Source organism: Lynx canadensis, chromosome D3 (assembly GCF_007474595.2).
Source record: "Lynx canadensis isolate LIC74 chromosome D3, mLynCan4.pri.v2, whole genome shotgun sequence".
Classification (NCBI taxonomy): Eukaryota; Metazoa; Chordata; class Mammalia; order Carnivora; family Felidae; genus Lynx; species Lynx canadensis.
This window is the reverse complement of record NC_044314.2, coordinates 79,316,854-79,328,898: the sequence shown is the minus strand read 5'-3', so window position 1 is coordinate 79,328,898 and position 12,045 is coordinate 79,316,854. Positions and strand designations below refer to the sequence as shown.

Genomic DNA, 12,045 nt, shown 5'->3' with positions numbered 1-12,045 from the left:
GGGGAGGTGATAAGGCCCTAAGAGTCGAGTCCTCATGAATGGGACTGGCGCCTTCTGAGGAGAGACCCCGGAGAGATTGCTTCCTCTCTCTCTCTCCCCTCTGCCAAGTGAGGACACAATGAGAAGACTTTATCTACAAACCAAGAAGCAAGCCTCACCGGACACTGGGTCTGCCGGCACCTTGATCTTCGACTTCCCAGCCTCCGGAATTGCCAGAAGTATTTGTTGTTGAAACCATCCAGCCTAGGTTACTTTTGTTACAGCAGCCCAAACTAAGACAGTCGGTGTCCTGTTTTCACAAATGAGCCTACACCAGTTGAGGACACTGAATAAGTGTCCATACTATGAATCACATCACAGTAACTCAGGAAGCCCCAAAAGCTATTTGCATTTAGGGATTCTTTTTTTTTTTTTTTTTAATTTTTATTCAGTTTTTAGAGACAGAGACACAGCGCAAACAGGGGAGGGACAGAATGAGAGGGAGACACAGAATCCGAAGCAGCCTCCAGGCTCTGTCAGCAGCCCGGACGCAGGGCTCGAACTCACGAACATTGAGATCATGACCTGAGCTGAAGTCAGATGCTTAACTGACTGAGCCACCCAGGCGCGCCTTTAGGGATTCTTTTAAAATTAAGTTCACATTCATCATAAAAAGGCCTTGCGTTTATCTCCCTACAGGGCAATAATGAAACTAATCCACCCTCCAGTAAACTTAGCCAATGATTAATCAATGTCAGATAAAGTCATCATAAACTGGAGGGAGTGATGATAATTTTTTAAAAAGTAACAAGCTGTATTGCCATCTTACTCGGGGGTCAGAAGAGAAGATACGTATTGAGCAGACTGACATGAGGAGTTATTAATGACCGGCAGTTGGAGTGACCTGCCCATGGGAGCACAGTGAGCACTGAATAGAGCTGGGCCAAGGTGGGCGACATTTTTAATACACCCACATTCATTCCAGGCAATTCAGCAGTTCAACTACGGCATCTCCAGACACGAAAACACTGTACTCCAAAATCCTATAAGCCTCAAGGGTTGGGGGCAACCTTGGAGACCATCGAAAAACCTAGAAGTGTCCTTGAAGCCTTGCTTTTCCTCATCCTCCACTTCCAATCCCCCCCAACAGGTCTTACTGGCCTACCTCCAAAATAGTCTGAAGCTGTGCATTGTCACCAAGGACACTGCCACCACCGTGGTTCTGGCCACCAACATCTTGTGTGCCTCCAAGTGGCTTCCCTATTTGCATCAGTCCTTGAGATCACGCACAGACATTCTGCATGTGTTAGTGAAATAATGCCACACACACGCTTAAAGTTCCAGGAGTTTCCTCTGGCATCCAGAACAACCACAACAACAAAAATCTCAATTCCTTGCCAGGTATATTAGTTTCTTGGGGCCGCCTTACCAAGTGCCATGAACTTGGTGGCTTAAAACCATACAAGTGAGTTCTCACACAGAAGTCTGAAATTGAGGAGTCAGGAGGGCAACTCTTGCTCCAAAGGGCCCAGGGGACCAAGAGAGACTCCTTCCTTGCTTTTTTCCAGGGAGCTGGCCATGGGTCCCTGGCATTCCTTCTAGCTGCATCCCCCACTTCCTGCCTCTGTCATCAGATGATGTTCTCCTTGTGTGTCTCTGCATTTTTCTCTTTAAAAAAAAAAAAAACAACTTTTTTTACATCTATTTATTTTTGAGACAGGGCACAAGTGGGGGAGGAGCAGAGAAAGAGGGAGGCACAGAATCTGAAGCAGGCTCCAGGCTCTGAGCTGTCAGCACAGAGCCCGACATGGGGCTTGAACTTACAAACAGTGAGATCATGACCTGAGCGGAAGTTGGACACTTAACCAACTCGGCCACCCAGGCGCCCCAGCATTCTCCTCTCCTTAGGATGATGCCAGTCAGTTTGGATTAGGGCCCACCCCAATGACTTCATCTCAACACGATTTCATCTGCAAAGACCCTATTTCCAAATAAGACCATGTTCACAGATACCAGGAGTTAGGACTTCAATATTGGGGGGGTAGGTGGCAAGGGGGGAAGGACAAGGATATAATTCAACCCATAACACAAGTCCTACCGGGCCCTACCTCACACGTCCCACGCCCTCACACACTGGGCTCGCACCACACCACCTTGTCTCGTGAGCACACACACCACACTCAACTCACCTTGCACTGGATATCGTTCTGCCTGGATCACTCTTATCTTTGCATGACTGGTTCCTACTTATCATTCAGCTTAAATGCCATTTCCTCTAAAAGGTTCTCTCTGACCCCCCTAATTTTTTTTAATGTTTTGTTTATTTTTGAGAGAGAGACAGACACAGAGAGATGGAGTGTGAGTGGGGGAGGGGCACAGAGAGGGGGAGACACAGAATCTGAAGTGGGCTCCAGGCCCCGAGCTGTCAGCACAGCGCCCGACGTGGAGCTCGAACCCACGATCTGCAAGATCATGACCTGAGCCGAAGTCGGTCGCTTAACCAACTGAGCCACCCTAGAGCCCTGACCCCCCTAATTTAAAGTGTTTTGGGGGTGCCTGAGTGGCTCAGTCAGTTAAGCGGCCAGCTTCAGCTCAGGTCATGATTTTGCGGTTCACAAGTTCAAGCCCCTTTGTGCTGACAGCTCAGAGCCTGGAGCCTGCTTCGGGATCTGTGTCTCCCCCTCTCTCTGCCCCTCTCCCACTCGCACTCTGTCTCTCTCTCTCCTCTCTCAAAAAAATAAATAAACATTAAAAAATAAGTAGATAGATAGATAGATAGATAGATAGATAGATAGATAAAAATAAAATGTTTTGGAGAATCACCCAGACTCAATGCTCTGCATAGCCCTCATCACTGTGATATCTCCTGATGCATTTATGTACTTGCTTATTGTCTACCTTTCTTCCCCCACCGGAGTGTCAGCTCCATGAGGGCAGGGGCCTTGTCTGTCCTATTCACTCCTGTGGCCGGGGCCTTGAACGGTACCTGGCATTGGGCTTTCAATCAATCTGTGTTGACTAAAGAAATAAGTAAATCATTTTACAGATGAGGAAACGAGGGAGCAGTGATCACACGTATATTTCTACACGGATACCCGTCGAAACCAGTAAGCAGCACACTGTCTTTGTAAAGGGCTATCGAGCACGTATTTTAGCCTCTGCAGGCCATACGATCTGCATCGCTGCCACTCAAGTCTGCCGTGGCAGCACCAGGGGCAGTCAGAGATAAGATGTACATGGATGAGTGTGGCTGTGTTCCAATAAAACTCCATTTATGGCCACTGGAATTTCATATAATTTTTACATGTCACAAATATTCTTCTTTTGGTTTTGTTTTCCCCAACCATTTAAAAATGTTGGGGCGCCTGGGTGGCTCAGTCGGTTGAGCGTCCGACTTCAGCTCAGGTCACGATCTCGCGGTCCGTGAGTTCGAGCCCCGCGTCGGGCTCTGGGCTGATGGCTCAGAGCCTGGAGCCTGCTTCTGATTCTGTGTCTCCCTCTCTCTCTGCCCCTTCCCCGTTCATGCTCTGTCTCTCTCTGTCTCAAAAATAAATAAACGTTAAAAAAAATTTAAAAAAAAATAAATAAAATAAAATAAAAATGTAAAAAATACTCACAGCCTGCAGGCCAGATAGAGCCCACAGATATGGCTATAGTCTGCCACCCCCATTCTAAATTCATGCGTGTATATCAACAGATAAGATGGTGTTTTTGGAACGTGCACTATGTAATATAATAGCAGCTCATGTCAAGCCCCGTGGTCAGCACTATAGCATAAGAGCACCAGGCCTTACAAGGTACGTAATGCATTATCCCCAATTAACAAAGAAAAACTAATGCTCAGAGATATTAAGCTACTTCCTCAAGGTGACATAACTTTAGGATTGGAACTCAGGCAAGACTGACTCCATCATGTTACACTCTGACTCTGGTGCACAATCAAACGATATTAAACAGCAAGGATGATACTAACTAGCCAAAAGTAATCGCTAACTACTCTGCCAAGAGCCATTAATGGCAATTTATCTAGATAAACCAGAATCTAGTTTTCACAGGAATTCTAGGACGCAAGAATTCCTTCTGTCCCCATTTTACAGATAAGGAAATTCCGGTGTGAGAGGTCACTCGGCAAGCAGGAAGCAGAGCCAGGGATGAAACCCAGGCATCAACTCCAAAGCCCTCCTCCCTCCAGTCCAAGGCTCCGAGCGCCCGGCCAGCCGACCCCAGTGTCCCGCCACCGCACTTACAGGCCACCCGCAGCCACACTCGGAACCACCGCGTCTCATTCAGAACCTCCTGGCAGGTGTAGTTCCCCTCATCCTGCAGCCTCAGCGCCTTGATGTGCAGCGAGCTGGCATTGGCCAGAGAGAAGCGCGGCTCAGCCGGCCGGAAGCTGGAATTGGAGGACAGGAGGAAGACAGGCTCCGAGTCATTCCGGTACCAGGTCACGAGGCCCCTTGGTCCCGAGATGTTGCCACAGTGCAGAGTAACGTTCTCGTGAACCTCTCCGATGACCGGAGCCTCTAATCCTGCACAAGGAAAGGTCAGGCCGTTACTACATTTCTTCATCTCGGAACACCCTCCCTTGTGCACAATGTCTCTGCATTAGGATTTTTAAAAAATCAGGTGTGTGTTTTTAAGAGCCTCCACTCTGGGGGGGGGATTACTGGCCAGTGCTGATTTTAATGAATGTGTGGTAAATGGCAATTGCAGAGACGGCCCCAATGTCCCCCTCCCCCACTACCCGGGCCCCTCACCGCCCTTCACCGCCTGACCGCACTGCCCTCCCACCCTGACGCTTGCTCTGGCCAATAAGATGTTAGCAAATGTGATGCAAACACAGGCTTAAAAAGCACTTGTGTAATTGCTCACTGTCACTCCTGCCGTCACCTTGAGAAGGAGGTGCCCAGGTTAGATCCCAGGAGGAAGATGGAAGCTAGGTGTGCAGACCCCAGTGGTCCCAATCACCTGAGCTGAGGCCATTCCAGATCAGCCTTCAGCCGCTGAGTCGATGCCCCAACATGCCAGTGAGCCCAGGCAAGATCAGCAGAGCTGATTAACCCCAGCCCTTGAGCAATGAGCACTTACTGTCATTTTGTGATTATTATGCAGCACCTTTGTGGCAATAAATAACCGATACAGAACCCAAGTGGTTTTATTTGCCTAGAAATCCAGAAGGGATGAAAGGAAGAGGGCCTGGGCTTTGTTCCCACAGTCCTTTCTCTATCTGAGGTGCGAATGATCCTGGAGTCAAAGCTCTCTTGCAGCTCCGACTTTGGGCATGCCCTATGCTAGGTACTGGGGAGCCAAGGATAAGCAATACAGAGGGAGACGTCCGGGATCTCCCAGGCTAGTGGGGAAAACAGACAATAAACTGGCAATTACAATACAGTGTGATAAGTACTATGACAGGGCCTCCGAGAAGAGGCTCCTAAGTCCAGCTGGGGTGACCACCAGGGAAGGTTTCCTCCAGGAGGCCACACTGAGATCTGATGGACAGGTAGGAATTAGCCAGGTAGAGGGAACAGCAAGTTCATAAACCCAGACCAGCAGCAGCAGCAGCCGCAGGGCGGTGGCTCTGTTAGAAATGCAAATGATCAGGTCCCACCCCAGAACATTTAAATCAGATAAATCACCCATCTGGGCGTGGCAGTGGAAGGTAGGCTGCATTTTAACAAACCCTCCAGGTGATTCTGATGCTCACTCACGACTGACAGTTGGCTAAGGGCCACTGATCTGGCACAGACTGTCACCAGGTAACAAGAAGCAAACGCAGCCCATTTTGCTGAGAAGTGTGGAAATTTTCCAGCCCCCCCCCCCGCCCCGGCCTGCCCCCCACAGTCAACAACCAAATACAAAGAGGCCACAGGCACAGGAATAATCGGCAGAACCTGTGAGGAGTCTTTGACTCATGTTGTCACACTCAGTAGAGGAGAAAAGTGTGATGCCAAGAAGGAGAGTGGGCTAACTCCAAGTCCTGCAGTGAGAAGGCAGCAGGGTGGGACCAGAAGCTAGACTTCTTGCCATCCTCCAGCACGTTCTCTTTCCGCCACCTCAGAAGCTTCCAAAGTATGTGAATCTACGGGACTTGCGAAAGGTGGTATTTCATCACAAAATAAATTGCCTTTGACAACAGTACTGGGACAACTGAATGAAGGTGGACCCCTTACCTCACACCATATGTGAGAAATTAACTCAACTGGACCACAGATTAAATGTAAGAGCTAAAACTGTACAGTGCTTAGGAAAAAAAATAAAAGAATAAATCTTTGTCACTTTGGGTTAAGCAATGGTTTCTCAGGACACCAAAATCACAAGCGAGGAAAGAAAAACGGATAAATTGGACTTTGTCAGAATTAAACACTTCTGTGCATCCAATGACACCATCAAGAAAGTGAAAAGACAATGTACGGACTGGGAGAAAATACCTGCAAATCACTTATCTGATGAGGGGTTTGTACCCAGAACATATAAAGAACTCTCAGAATTCAACAATAAAAAGATAAATAATACAGCTTAAAAATGGGCAAAGGATCTGAACACATGTCTCCAAAAAGATCTACAAAAGGCCAGTAAGCACATGAGAAGATGCTCATCATAAGTCACTAAAGACATGCAAATCAGAACCACAGTAAGGGACCTACTACGGTATACCTACTAGAATGGCTGGAATCAAAGAGAATAGCAAATTAACAAATACTGGAAAAGATGCAGAGACTGGAACCCTTCTGCATTGTCGGTAGGGTTCTTAAACGGTGTGGCGACTTTGGAAAACAGGTTGGCATTTCCTGACAAGGTTAAAGTAACAGGATGACTCAGCAATGCGACTCCTGGGTGGACATCCAGGAGAAAGGAAAACGTGTCTACACAAAGACTTCACACGTACATTCACAGCAGTATTATTCATAATGGCCAAAAGATGGAAATGTCCATCAAATGCCCATCAGCTGATGAGTAGACAAATGGTATATCCATATGGTGGGAACATTATTTGGCCATAAAAGGGGATGAATGAATGGCATGGATGGATCCTGAAAACATTATAGTAAGTGAAAGAACACAGTCATAAAAGACTACATATCGTGAGTCTGTTTATATGAAATGTCCGAAATGAGCAAGTCTACAAAGATAAAAAGTAGGGTAGCAGGTGTCTAGGGCTGAGGAAAGTGGCCTGGCGGGGGTGGGGGGAGTGGGGGGAAGAAGGAGGTAGTGAGGTGTTAACTGCTAACACTCAAGCCTGACGCTTCTTCTTAGAGTGATGAAAACATTCTGGACTTAATTAGTGGTGATGGTTGCATAATCTTGTGAATATACTCAAAACCACTGACTGACATAGTTTAAAAGGGTGCATTTTATCGTAGGTAAGTTATATCTCAATAAAGTGGTAGAAAAATAAATAAACTGCCACCTGCCTCTGACAACCCTTCCCGATAATAAAAGAAAGATTAACAGTGATTTGTCTTTGGCCCTTTGTATGGTTAGAAGGGGCTCCCTTTGAAAGACTGGAAGCCAGCCTGGAGCCACGGGGACGTTCCAACTCTCCCTCATCCTAGCTGCACCACTCCCACATGCCAGGACAGCACGGAAAAAATAAACAAAACAAAACAAAAAAAACTCTAAGTCAGTCGCTGGAAGGCGGAGAATGTCGTCTAATGATAGAGATGCGAAAACAGCAAGAAATCTTTCTGAAAGATCACTTGGAAAGGCAGGTAAGAATTAGTTTAAGTGATCAGGCCTGAGGACCCAGGTCCTCAGGGGCAATCCCCACAGAGGAGAGAAGACGGGCTGTAGCATTACAGACGCAGTAGGTGTTCATGAGACCTGCAGACCTGCCCCTTCCTGGGCTCCCTGGCAAAGGAAGAAAGAGAGAACTTGGAAAAACCCCGGCAAAACTTGAATCTCGGAACTTGAGCTAACATTGTCTTCTCCTCCAAGGAGCAGAATGACACAATCACAAAAGAGACCATTTGGAAGCATTCCCCTTCTCCTGGCTTCGCTCACTCCGTTCTTTTTAACCACTGAAGCTGAAGGTGACCTTGGAGGTCATCTCAATCCTGAGATGCGGCAGTCCTGAGTGCTGGGGTCAAGATGAGGCGGGCCAAGTCCTCATTTTACAGATGAGAAAAGTGAGGTTCACAAAGCTTCTGTGATTTACTTAAGGGCCCACACAAGTCACTGGGAGAGCTGGGACTGCCACTGAGGTCTTCATACGTCTGGTCACCCAACCAGACAAGATGAGACAATGAGACAACTGTTTGTGTCACTAGAAGCTGTCCCCACGGTATCTAGAGGGTCCTCGAATGCCCCCCCTCCCCGCCCTGGGCCACCAACCTTAAATTCAGAATATGGACCCAAAAGCAACATGAGCAACCACTTCCCAGTGCTGCCCTCATATTATCATCCTTTACAGAGTTGGGGGATTGTACCCACTTATTTTCCTACCAACTTCTCCCCAAGAACGACCTGGGATTGATAAGCTCAGGTGACAGTGCAGGCATGAAGACTGTCTAGAGTTAGGTGACAGGAGAACGTTTTTTTTTTTCCCCCTAAGATAACTCCCAATTTGAAAGATAAACAACAAAAATACACCAAGCTACGGAAGCCCTCCTAGCACTACACACGAAGGTGAACTTAGCCTGGGTATCAAAATGACTGGGCATGGCAGTAGAGAAAGTGTCCCTGTGTGGTGAGCGGCAGACAGCCTAGAAGCTGGTTCATTCCAGTGCGATGATATCAACGCAAAGGTCTGATGTCCCCAGGTCCCTGATATTCACAGAGCAGTAAACACCGCAGACAGCCAGAGAAAAGGGAACAATCACCTTTAACTTCTGGACACAACCAGTTGGAGACTGTCTGGCCTCTCCTTTTCTCCATTAGCACAGTGGCCATTAAGTCCAAAGCCTGCAGGGGTCAGCACATAAGGTCCATCACTGAAGGGGGTTAGGGGTAACTACAACAGGAGAGATGGGACAAATTTGGGGTCACATGCCCTAGAGAGAAGGGGTGACCACTGCTCAGTTCCAGGTGGAAAAGTAGGCCCTGTGCTGCCAGATCATCTGATTTTTCCAGATAAACCAGAAACCTAGACTATGGGAAATTTTACTGCTTTTAAATGATTGCCGAAAACAAAACAAAATAAAATCTTTTTTAATGTTTATTTATTTTTGAGAGAGACAGAGAGACTGTGAGAGCATGAGTGGGGGAGGGGCAGAGAGAGAGGGAGACACAGAATCTGAAGCAGGCTCCAGGCTCCGAGCTGTCAGCACAGAGCCCGACGCAGGGCTCCAACTCACGAACCGTGAGATTGTGACCTGAGCTGAAGTTGGATGCTTAACCGACTGAATCACCCAAGCGCCCCAAAACAAAAAATCTTATGAGAGCCTGACCATTAGGAACTTTTGGCACTTGCTGCTAGGAAGCTCAAAGTGCAATTCCTCTAAGAACCTACAAGAGGAGATCAGCAGTGTGAGCTGCACTGGGCAACACAGAAAATAAGGTTCCAAGTATTCTGGCAAATTACATCACCTCCTGGGCCCATCTCCTTTCCCTCTACCTGAGCCCTCACTCTCACTGCTCATCACCCTGCCCTGCACACAAAAGACATGCATTCACTGGTGAATTAATTCAAAAATGCTTTTTTAATGTTTTTTTACCCTATATATTTTCTCAAGCAACACTCTGATCTTATTATTACAAGGGAGAGCACAGATGGAGCATTTAAGACTTTCTGCCAATCATGTCAAGTGGAAGAGGTCATGTCAAGTGCAAGGGCAAGTTTTTTGTAAGTGAAATTACGTCAAAATAAAACAGTTTTGTTTGTTTTTTAGGTGAAGGAGGAAGGCAGGGTTCTGAATGTGCTAGTCTGCACAGGTCGGCTTGCAGGGGTGTGTAGGGAAAGCCACAGGTTACAAGTGTAAGGCGAGTTCAACCTTGGGCAGAGGAAGGAGAGAAAAATAAAGGAGCCTAGAGTTTGAGCCCCAACACAGCAGGTAAAACCAGAACGCAAATTTACATCCGACGCCTTAAAAAAAAAAAAAAAAACAAAACAAAACAAAACAAAACAAAACAAAACACCACTCTGCCCCCTACACGTGTCTCTTCAATTTTCCTATCTTCAAAATTTCCCTCTTCAAATTCCCCAATTTTCCCATCACCTCTCCGCAGGCCCTCCGCAGCCTCGCTGGCTGCCCACTCCAAGGGACTGGGGCTATCTTGCCCTCCATCAGGCGCCCGGGAAAATTCCTTCCTGCAAAGAGAGCCGAGCAGCGAGCAGGAAACTCAAGACCCTCCCGGGGCGGCTGCGGGGCCGCGGCCACAACGGGCTCCCGCGGAGTCGGAGGGAATTGGGTCCCCGGCTCTCCCCTCCCCTACCGTGGCCCGGCGAAGCTCAACTTCTCCCTCGGGATCGCGGCCCCTTACCTGCGGCGACCCAGCGGGCCAGCAGCACCCCGAGGCAGACGAGGACCTGCGGCCGGGACGCCCGGACGCCCGCGGCCATCTCGCCCCCGATGCCGGCCGGGGGCTCCTCAGGAAGTGCAGGCGCCGGCTGGGTGGACGTGCGCCCCCGCCCCTAGGGCCCCGGCCCCCGGGGTACTGAGCGCTCCTCCCGAGTCCTCGGAACGACCGAGTAGCTCCGCTTTCCGCAGCCCCCAGGAAGGATGCTTGGGCTGAGCCCGAAGTCCGGGGCTGGGAGCTGCGCCGGGCTCCCGGCGCGGTTCTGGCCCCGGAGCGCCCGGCCCGGGGTGGGAGGGCGCACCCCGCCCTCTGCGCCCGCCACCCACTCCCGCTCGCGGAAAACAACAGGAGCCGGACTCCCTCCCGCCTCCCTTCCAGGCGGGAGCCCAACTTCCTCTACCTTGGCCGGGGAGGAGGGCTTTATGCAAAGGGCGCGCGCCCGGGCGCGCCGAGCCGAGTCCGGCCCGGTCGGGGGTGGAGCGCGGAGGCCGGTCCCTCCCCGAGCCCACTGCGCCCGGGACGGCAGCCTGGAGTCGCGGGGACCGCTGGGCCGTGCAGAGCCCTGCGGCTGCCGCAGGACGGCACCCCGGCCCCCGGCCCGCCGGGCGCTCCGGCTGCAGCACCCGGAGAGGCGGGCCGCCCGGCTGCAGGATTCAGGGTCCCCTCGGCGTCCCAGCTTAGCTCTTCCAGGGTGCTCCCGTGCTCTCCTGTGCTCCGGGCGGACGCCAGGACCGCCATGGCTGTCCCCGCCTACCCTTTGCAGAACGAAGGCAAGTCTACAGCAGGAGAAAGATGATCCCTTAGACCTCCAGCCAAAAGCGGCCACGAGACTCCTGTTCTCCTGTTAACTAGCTGAGACCACACAGCGAGAGCTGGGGTCAGCAGAACTTGTTCTCGGAAGCTTTCTGCCCCCCCCTCCGCCCCCCCACCACGCTCAACCGCATCCAGTGTGATTCCCAGAGAGCTGAAATCCCTCTTCCCTGCCACATCCTCATCCCATCCCGTCCTAGGAAAACCAAGGTTTCTATATCCTCAGGAAGAGCTGACACTTGAAACTGCCCTAGGAGGAAGCCCCTTTAAAAAAAATTGTGGGGTGCCTGGGTGGCTCAATGGGTTAAGTGTGGACTCTTGGTTCTGGCTCAGGTCATGATCTCACAGTTGGTGAGTTCCAGCCCCGCCTGGGGCTCTGCACTGACAGCTCTGAGCCTACATGGGATTTCTCTCCCCCTCTTTCTCTGCCCCTCCCTGGCTTGCTCTCTCTCTTTCTAAGTAAACACAATTTTTTTTTTAAATTGCAATTAGTACAGTAAAATATTACTCTAGACTCTAGGAGGGGGGTATATGGGTGCCTGCCTTCCTGCAACTTTTCTGTGTTTGAAAATGTTCATCATAAAATATTGGGACAAAACCCACGAGTTCCTATTGACAAAAATCATTTGTTCTGTTGCCCAAAGGCCCTTTACTGAAATACTTCTTCCATGATGAAATCCTCTTGAAACTAATGAAACGTGTGCTTTGCCTGATGAACTGAGCCATAAAGTTGTACGGCTCTCCCCTCTTTCCCGCAGTGATTTAACTCTTCAGCCAGCTCCTGACAGTTTTCTTCCTTTC

At 49.7% G+C, this 12,045-nt stretch overlaps 1 protein-coding gene across 3 annotated transcripts in view; it reads right to left on the bottom strand.

The window, feature by feature from the left end:
- Positions 1–10,671, bottom strand: part of VSIG10 (V-set and immunoglobulin domain containing 10) — a 36,214-nt gene extending 25,543 nt beyond the window's left edge. The window contains exons 1-2 of one of the 3 annotated variants that reach the window (XM_030336813.1): positions 10,399–10,671; positions 4,227–4,508 (exon numbers count right to left, since the gene is read on the bottom strand). In XM_030336813.1, coding sequence (XP_030192673.1) covers positions 4,227–4,508; positions 10,399–10,477 — 361 coding nt within the window. In that variant the 5' untranslated portion in view covers positions 10,478–10,671. The remainder of the gene's footprint in view (positions 1–4,226; positions 4,509–10,398) is intronic. The other 2 variants (XM_030336812.1, XM_030336811.1) reach the window with 2 other exon arrangements.
- Between the last annotated feature and the right edge of the window lie 1,374 nt (positions 10,672–12,045).